The sequence below is a fragment of the Aptenodytes patagonicus genome, chromosome 21 (genome assembly GCF_965638725.1).
Source record: "Aptenodytes patagonicus chromosome 21, bAptPat1.pri.cur, whole genome shotgun sequence".
Taxonomy (NCBI): Eukaryota; Metazoa; Chordata; class Aves; order Sphenisciformes; family Spheniscidae; genus Aptenodytes; species Aptenodytes patagonicus.
The window spans coordinates 3,059,819-3,081,206 of record NC_134969.1 but is presented as its reverse complement, the minus strand read 5'-3'; the positions used below and the strand labels follow the sequence as shown (position 1 = coordinate 3,081,206).

General features: G+C 50.7%; 2 protein-coding genes across 4 annotated transcripts in view; one reads left to right on the top strand and one right to left on the bottom strand.

The window, feature by feature from the left end:
- The first annotated feature begins 284 nt into the window (after positions 1-284).
- Positions 285-18,141, top strand: FNDC5 (fibronectin type III domain containing 5). 2 transcript variants are annotated; one of them, XM_076357136.1, is made up of 6 exons: positions 285-363; positions 9,637-9,752; positions 10,057-10,255; positions 11,721-11,813; positions 15,386-15,519; positions 16,351-18,141. In XM_076357136.1, exons 1-6 carry the CDS (start codon positions 285-287, stop codon positions 16,390-16,392), a joined length of 663 nt encoding a protein of 220 aa, XP_076213251.1. In that variant the 3' UTR covers positions 16,393-18,141. The 2 variants fall into 2 exon arrangements, with proteins under 2 accessions (XP_076213251.1, XP_076213249.1); XM_076357134.1 differs by lacking the exon at positions 285-363 and having other exon boundaries at positions 9,508-9,752.
- The window catches only part of S100PBP (S100P binding protein), a 28,074-nt gene continuing 12,571 nt past the window's right edge, over positions 5,886-21,388 (bottom strand). For both annotated transcript variants that reach the window (XM_076357131.1, XM_076357132.1), the window contains exon 5: positions 5,886-6,113. In XM_076357131.1, the coding sequence (XP_076213246.1) occupies positions 5,960-6,113 (154 nt within the window). In that variant the 3' untranslated portion in view covers positions 5,886-5,959. The remainder of the gene's footprint in view (positions 6,114-21,388) is intronic.

The following is a 21,388-nucleotide window of genomic DNA, read 5'->3' as shown; positions in this document are numbered from 1 at the left end:
CCCGGTCGAGCCCAGCCGAGCCCAGCCATACCGTACCGAACCGTGCCGTGCCGGGCGCTACCGGGCCGTGCCGAGCCCGGCCGAGCCGTGCCGAGCCCAGCCGCACCGGGCGGCCCCGGGCGGTACCGGGCGGTACCGGGCGGCCCCGGCGGTACCGGGCCGCGGCGCTCTCCGCGGTGCTGAACGGCCCCGCCGCGCCCGCAGGACGCGCCGCCGGCGGGGCCCGGCCCGGCCCGGCCCGGAGCGGCTCGGCCCGGCCCGGCGCGGCGCGGCGGCCGCGGGGGATGGAGCCCTTCCTCGGCTGCACCGGCGCCGCGCTCCTGCTCTGCTTCAGCTACGCCGGTCTGCGCCCGGTGGAGGCAGGTAAGGGCCGCCGGGCCCCGGGGAGGGGCGGCCCGGGGTGAGGGGGGGGCTTCGGCGCGGGGGAGTCCCCCGGTGAGCACGGGTGGGAGCGGCGGGTGAAGCGTGGGCGCTGCGTGGAGCGCGGCCGGGCAGGGCTGCGCCGAGGGGCCGGAGTTCGGGGGCGTCGCCGGTGGGACTTTGTCGGTAATTGGGTTCGGAAGAGACGGGCGATTTCGGACAGGCAGCCCCGGGGCACCGGTCTCGGGAAGTGCCGAGCTCTCGCCCCCACGGTGTCCCAGCGTGGGTGCTCACAGCCGGCCCTGGGGAAGGCGGCTCGTAGAAATGTGGCGTGAAAACAGGGGCTCGAACGTAGCGAAGAGAGACCCTCGCCCAGCGCCGGGCACGGGGAAGGCAAAGGCTCTCCTGCCCCTGAGCAGCGGCGCCTGCTCAAGTCACGGGGCTGAACGAGAGCAGAGGAGGCAAAACGGATCCGCTCTGCCAATGCCACGGCGCGTTAGCCTTGGCAATCCCCCTCCCCGACTCCTGCTCACCCCAGGCTGTCCCGGGCCCAGCCAGGCCCAGCCGGGAGCCACCCCTCCGTGGGGCACAGCGCATCCCCGCCACATCAAACCAGGCCCCTTCGAGCTGAGCGGGTCCTCTGAAGTGGGGGATCTTTAGGGAAGGCAAAGGTCCCCGTGAGCTAGCTCTAATTTTGGAGCGACCAGGACGTGCTCAGGTCCACCCTCCTCCCCTGCATCGGCCGGGCTGAGCCTTCACCCGAGCGCCCTGCGCGTGGGTGCCACGTCTCAGCAGATGCTGGTGGGTGCTTCCCAGCCCAAGCCAGACGCCCTCCCCGGCTTTGTGCAGCCAGCCGGAGGGCTGTCTCCCTCGCTGGCTGCAAGATGTTGGTGGAACAGCTGCTTCGATTTGCAAAACGCTGATTGCCAGAATATCTTACATTCCAGGAGGCTGGGGGTGACTATTAGGGTTGCAGAGCTCCGGGGAGTGGAAATTCCTGCGCCCGAGCCAGCCCCGGGAGTTGCTGGAGTTATATTCGCCCTCGTCCTGCCTGCGCCAGGGCTGCAGCAACCCCCCGAATGCCTTCGGCTCTGACACACGCGTCCTTGGCCAGACATCGGCACTCTGAAGTTGCCGTTTCACAACTGACAGACCCGGGGAGATTAATGAAACATTCCCAAAAGGAGGGAGCGATGGGGAAAACGCCACGGCACAATGGAGGCGTCTGCAATTGTAACAGCCCTCCGGATTGTCTGTAAACTAGGCCACTTCCCCTGCTCTTCCTTATCCTTGAATCACCTCAGTCAGCGCCTGAGAGTAAACATGGAATTGTGTCCCTGCCCATAACCGCCTTCCGCTCCTGTCTTACAGGCAGCCTTTCTGTGCCGTAAGGTGTCCGTGCCACGTTAGGAGCCGGGCAGCTCTGTAAACACAGATAGCCGCCCTGCCTCACGGCTACGGCGTGCGGTGGGGAGGCAGGAGACTCGGTTCCGGGCTCTGATGAAGCTGTGTGACCTTGGTGCTGTGCCACACGCCCCCGCTGCCTCCTCTTTCTGAGGTCTGCTTCGCCGAGGGTTGTGGTGTGCTCTCCCCGCACCCCGGCGAGGCAGCGAACTTGTGCCGTCCCTGTTTTTCAGAGAGGGAAAAGAGGAACGAGGGTATGGAGTGATTTTCCCAAGGTCACACAGAGGTAGCAGCAGCATCACCACCAGCTCTGTGTCCCCAGCTCTACCCGATGATGTGGCCACAAGGCCACCAAGGCGTGCAAGCCAAGAGTCATTGGAAAAGCCCGTGGAGAGGAAACCGTCCCCAGCAGGGTCAGGCAGGGATGGAGGCTTGGCAGTCCCTCCCCTTTCGACCCAGAGCTCATGCACGCGGGTTTAAAATAATGCCTGTTGTGAAAGTTAAAGCTGCTGCTCCCGGGAGAGGAACGGTGCAAATTCTCCCCTGCCGATGCAGCGGCGAGGGCTGGCGAGTGAGCGGCAGAGCATGGACCCCACTCTGAAAGGGGGGTTTGGCCAGTCAGGACCATTTTTTGGCAAGGTGATGCCCGGGTGAGCGAGAAGGGGAAGCAGGACCAGGACAAGCTGAGAAATAACCTCCACACGAACGCTCTTTGATAGCCCTCAGCATCCCACCAGCTCCGCATGGGTAAAGCCCTCCAGCTCACTCCTGCTGCTGCCCGCTCGAGAGGGTCCCTGAGAAAACATTCAGGACGGTTGGCGAGTCAGAAATACAATTTAATTTTGCCACAGCGCTTGCTCTGGCGGCGGGATGGCCTGCCCTGCCCAGCCTGCGTGGTCCGAGGTGCCAGCAGCCCTCTCCTCGTTAGGCAGAGGTAACGAAGAGGGAGGTGAACTGTGCCGATCTCGGTGGCGCAGGGCTGCTGTTAAGGGCTGTAAGAGCAGCAGGGCGATGCTGCGTAACGACGATGAAAGACCCCAAAATAGGCCACGGCCCCTGCGACTTGCTAGGGCAAACAGCGTCCCTGCAAGGTGCCTGCCTGTAGAGCAACTCCAGTCGGGTTTATTTCTGTGAGGTGGAGGGGAAAGACAGCACGCTGCTCAGGCAGAGGTAAAACTTCACCCTCCAGCACAGCTCTGGGCCCCGGCCAGCTCTCAGCCTTCGCAGAACCTGGACTGGCCTCCAATCTCCGAGCCCCTTAACAGCTCCTCCACCTCCGTTGCCCAAAAAGGGGCCAAAAGCACCTGGCCGGGTTCTGGTCGCTGCTCAGCTTTAAAGCAGCTCAGTGCTCTTGCGCCTCTCCTGCGTGTCCTCACACCCTGAGCCACTCTGCAAACCAGGCTCCTCTTCCTCTGCTGAGGTGGGTCTCCATCCTCACCTCCTCCCAGGCAGCCCCACCAGCTGCAGGGGGAGGAAGGAGAGCAAAGCGAAGGGTGACAGCCGGACTGCAGATGCTCTTTCCCGACCTGTATCTCGCCGGGCACGCTCACCTCCTCCTCCGAGCCAGGGGAACTGAGCTCACCTGAAGTCTGGCAGCTTCAAAAGCAGAAGCGAGCAATAGGCTCGGCACGCACGTGGAAGCAGCGATCGGTCTTGACAGCTATTTGGAGATGGCAAACCAACCCACTCCAGCCCCTTCCCGTCTCACGGAGGCCACGGAGATTCCTGGCCAGCTGACGGATGGCGTAAGCACTTTATTGATTTCTGCATTCAGCGTAGGAGAGGTTTAATTGAAATATGGAGGTTTCTAACCTCAGCGTCAGCCTCTCAGCAGGGATGTTGCTGGGCAAAGCAGCCAAGGTTGTGCCATCCTCTTCCAAATGCCGTCTCCTGCTGGGAACATACACGTGGAAAACGGGAGATCCCTCCCAGAGAGGGACGCGCTCGCACACATAAACCACGCACAGGCACCGTGGCAGGATCCAAAAGCAGCCTTCGTGGAGTGGTACCCATGGACTGGTACTGAATGTGGCCTCATCCTTTTGGCATTTATTGTTAAATAAACCCCTCCTGGTTTATACAGCACCCAGAGGCCAAATTAAGGCCTGATTCAAGTATAATTCAGTCAAAAGCAGAAAGGTATTGAGCAGCGAAGCACGCAAATCTTTATGTGTGCAGAGCTGGGTTGGGACCAGCCAGCAAACTCCCGGGAGAGGTATGGGTACTGGCATCCAGCAGCTGGCCGGGAAACTCCCGGGCTCTGCCTCTGACAGATTTCTCTCTTATTTCTCTAATATTACATAGGCGTGGGCTGAGAAGAGCTAGAAAAGACCATGGTACCCAGTCCTCCCCGGACATTCGGGTCCTGGATAAAACATGCCACAGCAATGACTCTGCTCTGGGTTGGCAGCGTTAAAACCTAAGGCACGGCATTGGCGAGACCTGAGCGAATCCTGCCCGGCTTCAGGACTCAGAGAGTCGGAGGTTTGGCAGCACGGGACATTCTCCAAAGTAGAAAACCCTCCTTCCTGCCTGCCCTAAGGAATTCGCGATAGCTGGGCTGGATACAGCGAGCATCTCCGTGCTCTCTGAAAGGGCTCCTTCCTCCTTGACAGCATTTCCACCCGTACATTTGGGCACCCACTCACCGAGGAATCGGCGATAGGGCCGGGGGGAGTGAGAGGGGGCTGGCCTATTAATATCCCGCTTGTACAGGGGAGTGGGCGGTCAGCAGGAAATAATTGCCTCTTTCCAAGACTGAGGAACCACCGGTTGGTCTTTCTGCTCTTTGAAATTCTCAGAGCTTAGCAAATAGCCCCGCTTCCCATGCGGCCGGGAGCGGGGTGGCAGCGGTGGGCCCTGCTCCCTCCCACTCCCCTGCAGGTTCTCCCTTCATTAAAACACTCGGGGAAGCTGACAGGCGCGCCAGCCCTTCCCACATACCCCTTAAAGCTGACAAGCAATTATGTCCACTGAAGGGAGCCATGCTGGGAGAGCACAGAAAGGCTCAGAAAGGCAGGGAAAGCAGGTCTTTTTGTCCCCACGCCCAGGGAGCAGGCAGCAGTGCTTCACGGAGAACATCACACGGGACCTTACGGGATGCTCCTTCCCCTTGCAGGTCGTGTCCTTCCATCTCCCACATCCGCAGGGAAGGTTGCGGTGCAGGAACAAAGAGCTATTGGGATTTAAGGCCGACATTCACTGCTTCCCGCAGGAAAGGGCACGCAGCTTGCAGGTGGATAGCACTGAACGAGCCGCTTCGGAGCCTCGGCAGGCACTCTGCTCGCTGGACCACGTCCTAGGGGCTCTGAAGCAGCTGATTCTTTCACAGCAGGAAAGGAGCTGCTCGTGGGAGAGGAGCTAACTGAATTGGAAAATGCCGTGACTACAGGGTAGCCTTGCCCATGGAGGAAGCAACTGCACTTCACTCCAGGCACTTCCAAGTGGCTGGAGTTTCCAGGACAGTTGAATTCAGGAGGAGCAGATTTGGGGGGGAGGCTGGGGAGATAAATCCAGGAACAGGCTCTCATTCCAAACCTATAGCCTGACCACAGGACTCGGCTGGCAGAGGTGACCTCCAAGGGTGTGGTATTTCCACAGACTCTTCCTTTTACTCTAAGCAATAATTCCTCCAGCATGGCCGAAGGCAGCAAGCCGGCTCTCAGCCCCAGCCCCACCGTAAGAGCTCATGGCAGAAGTTGCAGATTGAGAGTGGCTTCAAAAGACGGAGACACAACAGTAAGGAGAGGGACCACGGCAGGGGAGCCAGGAGCTCTGAGCATCTCCCAGTGATGTCATTGTGGCCCAGGTACCTCCCTGATCCTAGAGGTGCCAGGCAAGACATCCTGGTGTCTCGGACACCCCCTTGGCTCCCCCCCCCCCCCCGATCAGCAGCCCCCCTTTCGCAGGTGTTAGCAGCAGTGAGATGGAGACAAACCTTCTTCACTCTCATTTTCCCTCCCCATCCCCTCCACGCTACAGCTCCGATGGTGAAGTCAACATAAGGGGCAGGCGGGTGGTTTCCTCTTCCTTGTGCCAGCAGCCGCTGTGTCGACAATGAAAAGCCAGGGAGGGATCAGCCCAAAGCTGTGAAGTGTGGGTTGTTTTTTTTTTCTCTCTCTCAAATAAAAGTCCATTAATAATCAGCAAAGCGTTTAATGAGAGGCTAGAAGGAGTTCTCAGCATTAAGAGGGGATTAAGGGTAATCTTCATAGCTCATGCCTCCTTGCTGTGTGGAGGCGGTTCTGACCTGCTCTTGCCAAAAGGGCCCAAGGTGGGTAGGAGTGAGGCAGGGCTGGGACACACAGCCCTGGGGGATGTAGGGCTGCGACTCACCTGATGAAGGGTCCCTGTGGGAAGGAAACAAGACATGGTTTAAGCACGATCAGTTTTGAAGCAGCCACTCACATTTAAAAATCATCACGATTTCCTCTTAATTAATCAGGGCTCCCCCTTAAGGAGGGGGCTGCAAGTTCCGCTGACATGAAAACGAGAGCAACTTTTCATCCTAACACACAGCTCTAATTCAAATTTGGCCAAACAGATCCTCTGCCGGTTTGCAACGTGTGATTTGCTCCAGCAGGCATCACAGCCTCTGCGCTGGGATGAAGCTAAACTGTTAAACCAGAAATTTTGTATCATATGGGTCCCTTACAGACCAGACAGGGCACGTGCTGTCCTCAGCGTCTCTGGAGCGAACATGCACGAGGAAGGTTTGATGCACAGCATGTTCCTTGCTATCTCGCCTGCAGAGGGGAAGGAACAGCCCCTGGGGCCATCCCACCTTCTGTGCTTGCTCCCAGAACACCAGCGGCTTCCCTGGCCGCCACAGGCACAGAAGCAAAGTTTCCAGGAGTTGCGTATGACTCTGGAAGGAACCAAACGTTTGGATTTGGTACCTCAAGGCCCTGCTAGAGATGCTGACCCCCTACAGCCAGCTGGGAAACAGAAAGTACATCTTCTCCACCCGACCTCAGTCGGGCTGGCACTACAAAGAGTGGCAACTGGCCCAGGGAGCCAAAAGCAGTGTGGAATATCTTGGAACAGTGATTAGATTTTAGAAAGTCATGATCTCATCATGATCTCCTCTCCTGGGAGCGGGGAGAAAAGCATCCTCACAGATTAAAATTTTGGTTCCAAATTTTTCATTCAGCTCTGGGAGCAGGAAACTAGTTTTCCTGGCTTTGTGTTTCTGTCAAACGCCGTGCTTAATTCTCTTTTCATATCGCTTTTATACTGGTTTGATACCACTGATTTATGTGCAGCTACTCCTAATCTGTGGTAGTGAAAGGAAAGGCACACTCGGATCTGCTGTCCTAGATTTCACTGTATTATCTGCTGACTCCAACTACCCCATCTCCCTCTCAGGTATTATTATGAAGGGGGTTTTCTAGAGTGCTCTCGACCATCCAGACCAGGTGATTTCTCCCCTGCCTACCTTCAGAGTCCTGCTTTGCAGGCTCCGAGCCCTGGGTTGCAGCTTTGCCGAGTGCTTCCCTTCTGCCTCACAGCCGTCCACCCTCTCTCACCAATTCCCAGAGAGGTTCTTTGCTCTTCTTCTCCAGCTCTGCTAGGTCTTTTTGACTCCCCCACGTTTTAGGTCATCAGGACACTTAGACACTTTTTATGCTGTGCCTCCCTCAAGGTCATAAATTTTAAAGGGGACACCAAGGGGACAGCACACCAAGTGGGGTGTGCTGTACGTTCCCTTTTCCCAGCCCAAAGCTTTTTCCCTGATCCTCTGCTCTCTGTTCCTGTGGGGTTAATTCATCTCTTTTCAGAGGCCTCCTCAACCTAAGCTGGGTAAATCAGTGGTAGCTCCTAAAAAAAAATTTAGCTCCTAAAAATATCTAGGAAAGACAACATGCCGGGATTTAACTGTACAGCTGCACTTTGAGAAGGGCGAAGTGCCTGGCTGCAGCTGGAGACTGTTTTGTCTCCCATCTCTCAACTCCGTCATGTCCTCCATATGTTCTAGCAAATTCATCAGGCATGACTCACAGACCTTGCCTGTACGCATTCCCATCTGCTGACTGCCCCTTCCTAAAATTAGACCCTGCTCTTGTTGGCACAGGGGTTCAGTCACGGGGGAAGGTGAGGAGCTGCAGACCCACGTCCCTTCCCTGTGTCACAGCAGGGAGCTGAGTCCAGAAGGGACTGGTGCTCAGGCTGAGGAGGACGATCCGTCTCCCCTGCTCAGCTTGTCCTTGGCCCTGCTGCTGCAGCGGAGGCTGAGGACAGGACAATCATCTACTCCAGAGAGGAAGGACACCTCCCCCTATGAAATCCTGGAGACCGCAATTGCTTGCTGCTCCTCCTTCTGAAGTCCCAAATTTGTGTGAACTTAGCCACGCACCTTTCAGCGACCTTTTTGTTCACTGAAGGACTCGCTAGAATCAGTCTGGGTCCCAACGGCTTGTCCAGACATCCTATTCCTAAGGGTCTCACTGGTGGATGCAGGTCTCCCATCTGCCAGAAAGAGGAGCTCTGAAGGCTGGACTGTGGGCGTTGTGTGGGGAGGAGAGAAAGGAGTAAGGTCATTGCTCTGCTAAGTGTAGAACAGCACTGACCTTCTGCTGGGGAATTTTGTGCTCCCGTTATTTTCTCTGTTCCCAGGGGAACATTCATCGGGAGTGAAGTCAGTTGTTAGGAGACATTGACACTACAGCTAGAATATTTTCGGCCACATTCAGGCGGCTGGGACTGACTATATATCCAACAAGTGTTACTGGAGACGTGCACACGTGCATCCTTCTTTTACTGTAGGCCTCAGCCCCAGAAGGGCAGCGTTGTGCAACGGTTACAAAGCAATAAAAGTATTATTCTTTGATGAGAGTAAAAAAAAAAAAAAAAAAAAGACTCCTCACCCTACTGACCTCCTGGGGTAGTCGGAGTCCTAGCAGTCTCGTTAGCATTTACTGCCTTTGGGTTCGGGGCACAAGCTGGAGATTGTGAATTAAATTTGACCAGAGGAGAGGGAACAGGAGTCCAACCTGCTGCACAGAGCACTGGAAGGACTGTGCCAAGCCTGCAAGGTAAAACCTTCCCCCCAGGATGCCGAGAAGGGCTTTGCACCGTGCAGCTCCCTTGGGAAGAGGCTCCTGGTGAGGTTGTGCAGGAGCCCAGCTGGTACCTCACAGCCCAGCTCACTTTGGCAAGGCTGGCAGCTACGCAGATCCACCCTGCAGCTGGAAACTCAGCTCCACTCTGGAGTTGGGAATAAAGACGGAGCCTCAGGCTGCTGCTTTCATGGCCTGCCCTTTTCACATTACAGTGGTCCACTGGTGCTGTTGCAGCATGTTCTGTCCTGTTAGCTGTAAGCGGAGAGTTGCCAGATGTCCTCCAACCATCTGAGACAGCCCATCAGCCGCAAAACACGTATAAAAAATTTTCTGTCAAACTAACAGGGAAAAGCAAAAGAAACGCTCCCATTTACTACTCCTGAATTTCAAACCTCCAGAGTGCTCATCAAAGCATTCAGTTTTCATACTTCCAAGGCAGATTTTGCATCTCCTCCCAGCTGTCACTGTCAGACTGTAATGGGAAACAACAGAGAAAACGTGGTATGTGGCTGGGAAGGATGAGATGAATGAGCTACTCGGCGGTCTGCTGTGTTGTCAAAAGAAACTCTTTCCAAGGGTCAGTTATTTCACACATGTCTAATACAACTCATATTCTCAGCAGAGATCTCCTAGAACCTCACTGGTAATTAAGACATGGAGTACTTGCAATTTCCAGGTCCCATATCCAGAACCATGTACAGGAAGGACCGTGAACAAGGTCCTTTCCCACTCCCTTCCTTGCCCTTTGCTCTGTCTCCTGCCTGCGGCTGTGACTTTGCCTCTGTAAAGGCTCTGCTCTCCCTCCCTGCAGACAGCCCGTCGGCTCCAGTAAATGTCACAGTCAAACACCTGAAAGCCAACTCAGCCGTTGTGACTTGGGATGTTCTGGAAGATGAAGTTGTCATTGGATTTGCAATTTCCCAACAGGTACGGTGCCGACAGTTACCCAGTTTCGGTCATGTTCATCTTCACCCCAGGTCCCCTCAGTTTCCAAATTCTCTTGCTGCAGTTTAAGCCCATTCCTTCTCGTCCTGTCCCTCGTGGTCTGGGAGGGGACTTGGCTTCCCGTCCTCTTTGCAGCAGCGCTTCTTTTATCGGTAGCTGCAGAGAGGAAAGGGTCCGACGGTCTCCACGTCCGTGGTGGACAGGGCAGGAAGCAGTGGTCTTAGATGACAGCAGTGCACACGGGAGGCCTCTCCACCACTCTGTGCTCTCCTCTCTCGGCTTCCAGAAGAAGGACGTGCGGATGCTGCGCTTCATCCAGGAGGTGAACACCACCACCCGCTCCTGTGCCCTCTGGGACCTAGAGGAGGACACTGAGTACATTGTGCATGTCCAGTCCATCAGCATCCAAGGCCAGAGCCCTGCCAGTGAGCCAGTCCTCTTCAAGACCCCCAGGGAAGCTGAGAAACTAGCCTCTAAAAATAAAGGCAAGTGTGGGTGAGTTCCTATGTGGCCCCTGGGACGCCCAGCCAGCGTAGGGCTCTGCAGAGAGGAAAAGCAGTATCCCGTACAATGAGAACAGCTGGGTTAAACGCACACAGGGCTGAGTGCCCTCTCCCAGCCCCACGTGGACAAGCGGGATGCCCTGAGTGTACCCAGCAGACAAGGCTGACGGGTGCACAAAGCGATAGGGAGATGCTGCCGAAGGCCGGCTGTTCATTTCTCCCGTTTCAGATGAGATTTAATAGGCAAAGTGAGGAGGAAAAGGTTTCCAGTCTGGGAGCTGTGTGTCCAGCAACCTTGCAAGTGGAGAATGCCAGGGGAAATTCCTAAGCAGGCTGTGAACTCTTGTGGAAATAGACCCCTGGATGGCACTGGGCACAACGCCACTGTGCTCACAGGGCACTCGGGGGGATTCGCTGAGCCTCCTGTGCTTGGATTCCAGGACAGCAGGGGGAAATATACCCAGAGACTGCCGCTCTTCTTACATTTCAAATGTTTCTGCCAAATCACAGAATCACAGAAAGTTGAGGTGGGAAGGGACCTCTTGAGATCACCTAGTCCAAACCCCTCCTCAGGCAGGGTCAACTAGAGCAGGTTGTCCAGGATCATGTCCAGTTGGGTTTTGAATATCTCCGCGGAGGAAATCAGGCACTTCCTCACTGGCAGCTCCTTCACTTGTTCCTCTTAAGCCAAACCAGATTGTTGAAGGTTTTCTGTCAGCAAGAATCTCTGCTACAAAAAGGGCTAGGGAGTACAGGGGTCTGGGATATAAAGGGTTACTGCCTGCCTACTGAGGACCCAGCCTGTTGCAGGGCTTTTGGCCGTGGTTCCTAGGATGCTGTGAGTTCGTGACTCTTTCTGCTAAAATGATTTGGTGTCTGTAAATACTGAATTGCTGTTCATCTGAAAGCACTAAGAGGAGCACTGCTTCCCTCCTTGGAGGCCTGAACTGTAATCTTCTTAGTGCTTTGAAGCCAAGGAGGCGCATTACGCCCTGCAAAAAGGCTCTACTCATTTCTGAATCCCATGGCTCCACTGAAAAATATCATGCCAGGCTCCACGCTCCTGAGCTGGGAGAGGAACTGCTGAAGCATGCAAGGCTTTGTGACAGGCGCAGACGGCACTAACAGAGACCAGAGACAGAGCAGAGGGAGCCGCGACGGGGCCAGATAACACCTGGACTTACCCCATGGCAGCTCCTCTGTGGTAACTGCCTGTTGATCCCGTCTCACTGCCCCTCCCTCGCCCCATCTCCTGCAGAGCAGCTGATGCTCTGCAAGTTCAAAGCGCAGCTCGTGCTGCTGGCTTGACTGACAGGCGAGGACTCTCTCCCTGCTAGCTTTGACCCTGACGCACCGATGATTTGAGTCAAGGGCACTGTTAAAGCAGTGTCTAGTGCAGCCGGAGCCGTGCGGTTAGGTTTCATGATCTCTCTTTCCCCTTGTGCAGATGAGGTGACAATGAAGGAGATGGCGAAGAAAAACCAACAGCTGCGAGCGGGGGAAATTCTCATCATTGTTGTGGTGTTGTTTATGTGGGCAGGTCAGTTCAATCTTTCTGTCAAAAGCACGTAATATCCCTAGGGCCTGCTGGCTCGCTTGGTTTGCACGTGTAATCATGTAAGACCTGAAAAGAAACCCTTCCTCCCGTAAAGAGTATCGTATACTCAGCTGTAAGGGCACCTCAGTTCCCTCTGCAGCATCACAAGTCAGGCAGTGCCAAAAGCAGGTGAATCAGTGGTCTGATCTGCTCCAGCAGGAGGTAGATAATGGACCTGATGAACCAATTGCCTAATTCCCCATGGCTAATCCTGTAATCTCAATTTTTCCAGCATGCACTGATGATAATGCCCTCAGCCATCCAACAGGATGCCTCGAGCCCTTCAAATGATACAGGTCACTGTAATTATCTGGCTATTATATGACTCCAACTCTCATGCAAAACAGAAATTTAAGAGTCTTGCTCTCAACACCCACTATTATATATACACTAATACCCACTTCAAAATCAATTAAAATAATGGAAGCATTAAAAGAACAAATGGCCCCAAACATCAAAACACCAATAAACCCAGATCCTCGCAACATCTGCTATTAAAATACAAAGAAAGAGTATTTAATACAAAGAGGAGAGACATTAGCAGAAACATATTAAGCGAAAGGAAGGAAAAGTCTACATGAGCTTGGGACGGTGGGACGAGGAAGGACTAGCATTAGCTGAAAGCTGCTATCCAAAAGGGTGCTTTGGACCCAAACTCTTGGCAATCTCTTGAAATTCCATGCTAGCCCTCACAGAAACATAGAATCATTAAGGTTGGAAGAGACCTCTAAGATCATCGAGTCCAACCGTCAACCCAACACCACCGTGCCCACTAAACCATGTCCCTCCTTACACCCTGCAGCCACTAATCCTTTTAATCCAAGCGGAGGCTCTGCTACAAGACAGCTACTGTAGTATATGATTTTATAAGCAAGACCACATGCCCAGCTGCAGCTGAGAGCAGCCGGTGCTGCGGGAGGTGCAGTAAAGCCATCCTAGAGCCACTTTGCTGTGGGATGCAATGGGCATAGCTAGGCACATACATTAACACAGCCTCTAACAGAGCATCAGACAAATGTGCTCCTTCAATATGAAGATCCCTCCCTATGACTTTCTGTAATATGTACAAATATATAAATTAAATTCCCAAAGAGAACCAAGGGTTTTCCGACATGAGTTTGGGACCACATTTCAATAGAGCTTGTAGCAAATTGTACCTAGGACAGATCTCGCTCATATGTTTTAAACTAGCAAATAGGGAGAGGAAAATGCCTCTGACTCCTGCTCCATCAGCTTAGCATGTCTGAAGTGGCTGCAGCCAGCCCTTCAGCTTGTTCAGTTTGGAAATTACATGCATGAGTTAACGGGAAATAAAGTTTGCACAAGTTTGTCTTCTATTTAGAGCCCCAGCCTCCCCTGGCCGCCAGTCAGCCGCTGCTCCTGCTGCAACGTAAAACATTAATGAAACAACACTTGCTCCCTGCGAGTCACAGAGCACGCTGCCCAAGGGGGAATGGTTCAGGTGACCCAAGGAAATTGGCAGGCCAGGAAATTAGCGCTATGGTAAAGCTACGATCCATAAAAGACAACCTTTGCCACTCGGTATTTAGTCCTCTAGTCCCAGGCAAACCACTTTTCCACACTCAGAGTGTGTAAACAGTCACACAGAGAATTTTCCTCGGTCAGAAGAGAAACCCGCCACGATAGTACTGAGTGGCTGATGACTTTGACAACTTGTAGTTTCAGTGGTGAGCATAACGTTATGTCCTTTAAAGACGGTGGTCTGTCATCTCTGCTGCTGTAAACTGTAACAATCCTGAACTGATAGGGGTTGCATCAGTTTACTCCAACAGAGGACCTGGCCCATTTATACTAGATTCTGCTGAGATGAGATACCTCCAGGGAGAGATGCGAAGAAGAAACCAGTCACTGATCTGAGATCTGTCACAAAAGAGGGGGATTGGAGGGATTAACTGTGTCCTGTACAGTTCTGCAAGGTTTCTTACAAGTGAATCCAGGTGACACAGAATCAGATCCACGTAGAATATTTTTTTGCCCTGGAAAGTCCTGAGTTTACCATGCATTATTTGCATTTCCAGAGACCGGACAGCAATTATTGCTAAAGATGATAACCGAATGAAAATCTAAACTAAATTACAAGGCTTCCAAAACCTCTAGTCCATGATCTTTTCAGCATTTATGTCAAGTTTTAGTCATGCACATTGAAATTTAAATGCCCTGCCAGTAAAAACAATCATGAATAATTACATGAAGCGACTGAACAAGTGATTCATCTCCCACTGTAGTATAATCTAAAACTCAGATCAGCATCTGAACAAAGAATTTGCTAAAACCGCAACTTTCCTTCTAGACAGACAACTTACCTTTAAAAAGGAAAGTGGGTGGAGGGAAAAATCTCTCTACATCTAGTGGGTTCTTTACAGAAAGTCTCAATATATGGCCCTTAACCTTGCCTGGCCATAACCTGAATGTATGAGGATGTTTTAGCAAATGTTTTTTTCAGGGCTCTGAACTGAGACAAGACCCAAGCTCTTGTGCTGTCTGTCTTTCTGGTATTGTTCACAGCACTTTGCTTCTCTGTGCCTCAGTTTTACCATCAGAAATCACAGAGGGTGTGACTGTGGCAGATGTTAACCTATTCTCCTAGGATCAGCCGTTTGTTCACATACGCAAGAAAGAATTTGGACCACTGTGTTTATCAGTAATACCTGGGGGCAGCTGTCATAACAACACCTCGCTTTATAAAGCGGTTTGTGATGGTCTGGTGAAAGCTTTACATATGCTTTGCTATTAGGGGAGCTGGAATATTTTTCAGTAAGGGAAAAGCAGCATCTGCCTGGGTCTGCTTAACCTCCGTGTTTGGAATCTGCAGGCAGAGAAGTTATTTGGTCAAAATATCATATAAAAGCTTCCGAGAAAGATATTTGCAGTCTTCTTATGTGCTATGGCTGCCCCTGCTTTTTTCTTCATGTGCCTGCGTGTGTCAGAGGAAATTTCCACTGGCAGCTTTTGCTGCCATCACTGTTGCATATTTGCAGATGTTGTCCTGCTGCTCAAAAGGCCCTGGCTTGTATCACATGCAAGCAGGTATGGTACCTGCCTCTCATCTGCCAGCTCCAGCTCCTTCTGTTCACCCCAGCGGAGAAAGATCAGAGGACACGTTTTCACTAACCAGAAATTCCAGGAGCTCCTGTGTTTGCAAAGGAAAGATCCCATTTAACCACACAGTTAGTGTTGATCGCTATCCAGACATAGGGCTTAAAACACTTGTCCCATTTAATGACAGGGAAGTTGGAATATAATTAATCTTCTGTCCTTCTGTCTAACTAGTTTAGTATGGAATTAAGCATCAAGAAGGAAACAGCCAGAGGGTTGACTAACAGCCAGAGGGTTGACTAGCTGTGTTAGAATATGATCCTTAGGAGCAATCGTGAACGCTGCTGAGATCTCTACCAGAAGGCACAAAGCTGGCTGGCAAGCAAGAGATCTCTTGATCTCTGCAGGCTCCAGGGGCTGACTTCATTTGTGTGATCACTAATGCTTTTTCCTGTTAGGGGTGATCGCCCTGTTTTGCAGACAGTACGATATCATCAAAGATAACGAGCCAAATAACAGCAAGGAGAAAGTCAAGAGTGCCTCGGAGAACAGCACTCCCGAGCACCAGAGCGGAGGGCTCCTCCGCAGCAAGGTGAGATGCTGCTGGCACGCAGTGGGGGGACGGGGCAGACAATCAACTTCCAGCTGGGCTTCAGTTAAATTACCAAAAAAGCAGCCTCTGTTAAACATCCTCACTCCAGCCTCCTCCCTCCAGCTGGGATGCAGAAAGGAAATACCCCTTCACATCCACGCATGCCAGTACCACGGCTTCGTTAGTGGTCTGAGCCTCCCAGACGCATCAGGACACCAGCACTTCACTCCCACCTCTGGATTAGCCTGCACATCCATCAGTAAAACAGATTTCAATCCATATGTCTGAAATTTCTGAACATCTCTGGAAGAAAAATGCACTGAGCAATGCTGCAGTCCCTGAGCTGCTTGGGTCCTTACCCCCACGGCAGCCCTTAGGTGGCACGTGGTAAAGGGGCTATTACTCTTCCAATTAACCGAAGAGCTGATCAGCAGGAGCGTGGCTGGTAATACACATGATGTTATAAAGGTATGCCGTATCCATAACGTAAGACACTCCAGCCTATAATTTATACCAACTTATTTCAATTAATTTAACTTTCTTGTGTTTCTATTCACAACTTGCACTCCGGCACATCCCCACCACTTCACATTTACTTATTATTTGAAATAGTCCACTAATTCATGCTCATTCAGAAGCAGACAGTGATGAACCGTGCAACCCTAAAGCCTCAACTCTGGCCCTTTTTCATCATCCTGAGGGGATGGGAACAAGAACTTTCACAAAACCAAAAATTGACCAGCACACTGCACTGATCTCTGATGTGGGTTTTTTCCCCTCTCTAGCAATTCCTATACATCCTTTCTTCTTTTGTCTCCTCTTCTCTTCTAGTTTCCAAAAAACAAGCCCTCAGTGAATATCATTGAAGCGTGACAGCCTGCCATCTGATAGATGGACTCCATTCCTCACTTTCACTTTCTGCCTCTGAGCCTTGATGACTAGGGAGGTGAAATATTGTTGGAGCAATTTGGAAAGAGACCTAGTGATTGTCACTTGCTGGCATACACCTCCTTGTCTGTGTTCTGCAAAACATCTGGCCAGAAAGAAAAATCCTGCAAAAAACCCCTGAAACCCAAACAAACAATTAAAATGGAAAAGCATCAGTGAGACAGCTGCTGCCGGTGATCCTGTACTGGACTCATGAATCACCTGGGCTGGAGCAACTTCTCACGCACTCCTCTCCACTCCTCACACTCCGTCTTCTGGAACAATTTTCCTGTCTTTGGAAATGTACAAGGTTTTGTTGTATCTTTATTTTGTCTCACTGTCACTACATCTTGACAGTATTAACGTGAGCTCAGGCATCAGTCACTGTCACTCCTCTCCAAGCAAGAAAGGAGGAAAGCTCATCGCAGACACGACTAGCAACCAGATTTTGGCTGCTGTGTGCTCTCGGCTTGCTTTGTTCCATTGATATGTGTTGTGTAACACGTCTTGCAGGTGGGTTTTTAAAACAAAAAAAAAAAAGAAAAAAGGCATACCCCAGTTTCCATTCCCACTGCGAGAACTTCCCTGGTTGTTCTCCAGTTAGGCTGCAGCACGTCTCCACTGTTGCTGTCTCTCCTATCTCGCACTGGTGCTCTTCATCTCAGATAATCGGGGCACGCCGAACACTGAGGCACAGACCAGTATGAGGGGACACCAGAAGCCGTTTCTTAGCTTCCAGGATAATTTCAACCATTTTCTTCATGGTATTTTCAGCTGGGCCTGTGTCCACCACCAGTGTGATAAAAGGTCCATAAAAATGTAGCCAGTCAGCAAAAAAAAAAAAAGAAAAAAGAAAAAACTCATGATACCGGTTGCTATGCAAGGTCTCCACTGGCAATAGCTATTTATTGCGAAAGGCTCTTGCCTAAGGGACCTTTTTCTGAGGGCTTAAGTTCTTAAATTGCTTCTTTTAGTAGGGTTCCTGTGGGAAGGTCTGGTTCTCCTTACACGTCCTGTCTGCACTATTTTTGTGACGTTGTAATGCCAGGTATCTGCTGGAAGCAGTCCTCCATAAAAAGGATGACGACAAATGGAAAAGGGGTTGGGCTTCTCCTCTCTCTTAAGTGCTTGATGTTTGTAAGCTGACAGGATCCCTGGGATTGCTGGTGCTCTGGAAGCTGGTAGATGCAAGTCCATCACATGGAAAAGATTTACTCTTTGTAGTGTGCCATGGGATATCTGTATTTATTTAATTACTCCACAAGACCACTCCATACGCACTAGGGGATGAGGCAAGATCCTACTTGTTCCATCAAATACCAAGACAGGTTGGCCTGAGTAGGGTTTGAATCTCGTTACAACAAACCTGCACTCAGATGAGCCTGGTTTAAAAGTCCCTGCAAAGAAACAGGCTGGCAGTAACCAAGTTCAGCCATCTCTCCTCTTCCACTGTCACCAGCCTTTCCAAAATAGTTGATTTGAGAGAAAGGCACTAGTAAGTCTGCCTGCAGATGTGCTGGTGAACAAGCAAGGGCTTCCCTTGTGCCGGTTTCAGAAGGCAGGCCAACTCCAGAGGTCTCTTCAGTGGATCCTTTGCCAGAACACACTCCTCCATCACCAAGAGGGAGAGGTCAACACCTCTGATACAGACAGAGCAATAAACATTTTATAATGTACAATAAAAGATTAAAGGCATCTCTTGTGTCCTTGTAATGTCTGAATTTAGTAATATTTCATTTTTGTCTGCTTCGAGCAAAACACACACAATAGAACAAAGATTTTCTCTCTGTTTCCCAGGGACTATAGCATAAACTGTTTTCTCAATGTCTGGATGTAGAAAACCAGAAAGATTCAGAGTTCACTCTGGTTGCGGGACGAGGGGGAAAAAAAGTTGCAACATAAATACCACTACAGCCATACCTAGCAAGATTCTTCAGACATGTCTGTTATCTCCTAAGAAAGAAATGTCATTTGGAATCCATACCCCTATAAAGGGAGATTTAGGACAGATGGTACAGCATGTGCAAAACGATAAGGGAGATGCTCTCTCGTAATCCTAGAGCAGGCAGCCAAGCAGGCAGCCCTCAGAAGTCTGCTAGTCAGGAAATTCAGCCTGGTAATTTGGCAGGTTTGGGGGGTGGGAGGTTGTGTGTCTGTTTTTAAAGACAGTTGTCCCTGGGAATTCAGACCACATCCCCTTTTTTACAGTAACTGTTGTTGTTCCCTAGTGACAGGTTTAAACTATTTCTTTCCTAACAGAGATGTGCTCACTCCTTGTTTGGTAGAAAAGAATGAAAATGTAAAGCGTCAGTGTTTGCGCAGAGTTAAGTATTCACACCATCATGTGGCAGGAGGTAAAAGGGTTAACATTATGTTCCATAACTGCAGGCTTTAAAAGTAAGGTAATAACACTATTAGTGAGAAGAAACAAATGTAGGCTGGCAGCAACTCAACTCATCAGAGAGGGACTCCAAGCTATCCAGTTCAAGTGATTCTCTTAAGGGAAATGTTTTCAGCAACTCTGAATTGAAGTGATGTAGTAAGTCCACACTTTAGGAAAAAGTGTTTCCCGTTATAGGCGAAGAAAGTTACTTAAGATCCTACTTTTCTGAGGGTCACAGACACCAAAGCTTTAACTGCGCTTTTGCTATCAACTTCCACTGTAACCCTTGACAGTCAGATACCATTAAGGCTCTGGGCCTGTGTGACTTCAAGCCTAAGCCCATTAGAAGAGATACCTCATTCTCGTCAACAGCTGCCAAAAGATACTCCCGAGGTGTTTTACTGTCAATAAAGGGAAGAGATCAAGAAAAAAAAAAAACCAAGACAGCACTGAGGAAAGTCTTGTTGGGCCACAGAAGAACGCACCCTGAAGGCCACCCACACTTCCCTGCATGTTTTTGCCTGACTGCTGATTTTGAGTGGTTACGGGAAGCAGGGGCTAGGAAAGGGAGGCTTCAGTGAATACTAAAAAGCAGCAAGTGGGAGTGGGCTGGCGTGACAGGGATCCCAGAGAGCCCTGCAAGAACCGTTGATCTCAAAAGCAAAGGAAAGCAGTCCTCCAGCCGGCTCCGCCAATGCTGTGCAGCCCCTGAGGATTAACCCCGTTGATTTCCAAGAATCAACTGAGCAGAGACTATGGGCACAGGAAGCAGCGAGAAGCTGAAAACAGAACCCTTTGCCAATATACGCAGTGCGTTTAAAGTTAAGCACCACTTGCCTCCATCCTTTCAAGCACTGTAATATTATGCCTGCAAGTACAATTTAGCCAATATATTCCTCCCCCACGAGTTTAGTAAAATGGAGCCGCAGGAGGCGGTGTGGAGCAAACAATCCTGCACAGCATGTCCTTCCAATTCACAACACACAGCGCCATACACTTCTCACCACCTCCCTCTGTACAACAAGCAGCAGCACAAGCTCTGTTCCCTGTCTCCTCGGAGGAAAATGAGAACATTAGGCATTTTATTCCCCGACAGTTCAATAGCATCAGAGGAGGAAACACCTACACAACAGAAAGTGTTAGTATAATCTCAGCTGGTAATGACTTTCTGGAAGAGATGTAAATGGAGAGGAACAGACTGCTAATGCCAGTATTTGCCAAAGACATTAAAGGTTACACCACTCAAAAGCCTATGTCACAGCTGCACATCCATTTTGCTGATAAAAATATGGCAATTCATTGACTGAGTAGTCAGACTTCACTTCCCAAGGAGAGAGTTGAAGATTATACCATATGTTATACCAAATGTAATTTCCCCAGATTTGCAGAAAAGCTTCCTAACTACATGTAATGAGCTATTACTGGCTAGCCTGGAAGCAGAAGCCTAGCTGACCAAATTCAATCAGCTTTCTAGCATTTGTTAAAAAGCTGTATGATCAACGTGCTTGTTATGCTAAAATATCTTCTGTTTCCTCCACAAATCTGCTATCTATTAAATCCTCTGATGACCTTATAGATTGATTGTGTTCCTACTTGTTAGTGCTTTAGCCCACATATCTCAACGAAAGCGAGCTGGATTCTCTTTCAGCTCATGCATCTGCAACAATTTTGTTTAACTAAGTTCCAAATGAAGAATCTTTATTATTAGCAACAGAGCCAGGAAAGACACAGCTTGAATTTTAGATCCCAGATGGAGTCAGCAAAGTTGGCAGCCAGAAAAGCCATCTTTTTGCTTGCGATCTGAACACACTGGATGCGGAGTCACTGAGTGGCAACAATGACATAGCCCCACGATGCCATTTGACACTTTCCAGCACATCGCTGTCCTTTTGAACCGACAAAAACCCCCTCATTTAGTGCCACCAACTGCTAAACATAACCTATTTATACTATCCAGACCTGTTTTGCAGAGGATGCAACCAGCATAGTACTAGACATCCTCTCAAACCAAAGGGACAATATTATCAGCTTCCACTATTTCACATTTCAGGACATAATTTCTTCCTCCCGTTTAGAATTACCTTACGGCACAGAAGTAGGGAAGAGCTGGTTAGCTTTTGAGAAGATGGCAGAAAAAGCCACACAGTAGTTTAATTTTAGTCTCATTGTTTTCTAGCTGCTGCTGTTAGACTGCGATACGTTGATGAATGTTATTAGATTTTTAATTTAAGACATTTCATCGCAGAGCTCACACAGGGCTTGGACAACAGTCTCTTCCAATCTTATCTGATGCTGCTGGATTCTACTACAGCAAAAATCACAAACAGAGCCCTTGGCTACACTCTAGCAGCAAACATGCAGTATGTCCTTCCACGAAGGCTTAATACACAATCTCCCCCTCCCCTTGCAGTATCTCTACTGTTCAGCATATACGAATCACGGTTGCAATGTCAAAGAATGAAATCTTCAACAATAAGGCTGCCCAGAAGCCTAAAGCCTTTACAAAGTGCAGAGCTGCTCCATGGCAGCGTTCATTCACGTGAGAGATTTACATTCACA

Bases quoted from the DNA above. Each gene is read 5' to 3' on its own strand.
- FNDC5 (XM_076357134.1), top strand. From the start codon at position 9,519: ATGTACAGGAAGGACCGTGAACAAGGTCCTTTCCCACTCCCTTCCTTG. The intron at 10,256-11,720 runs GCAAGTGTGGGT...CCCCTTGTGCAG, and splicing joins ACTAGCCTCTAAAAATAAAG to ATGAGGTGACAATGAAGGAG. The intron at 11,814-15,385 runs GTCAGTTCAATC...TTTTCCTGTTAG, and splicing joins GGTGTTGTTTATGTGGGCAG to GGGTGATCGCCCTGTTTTGC.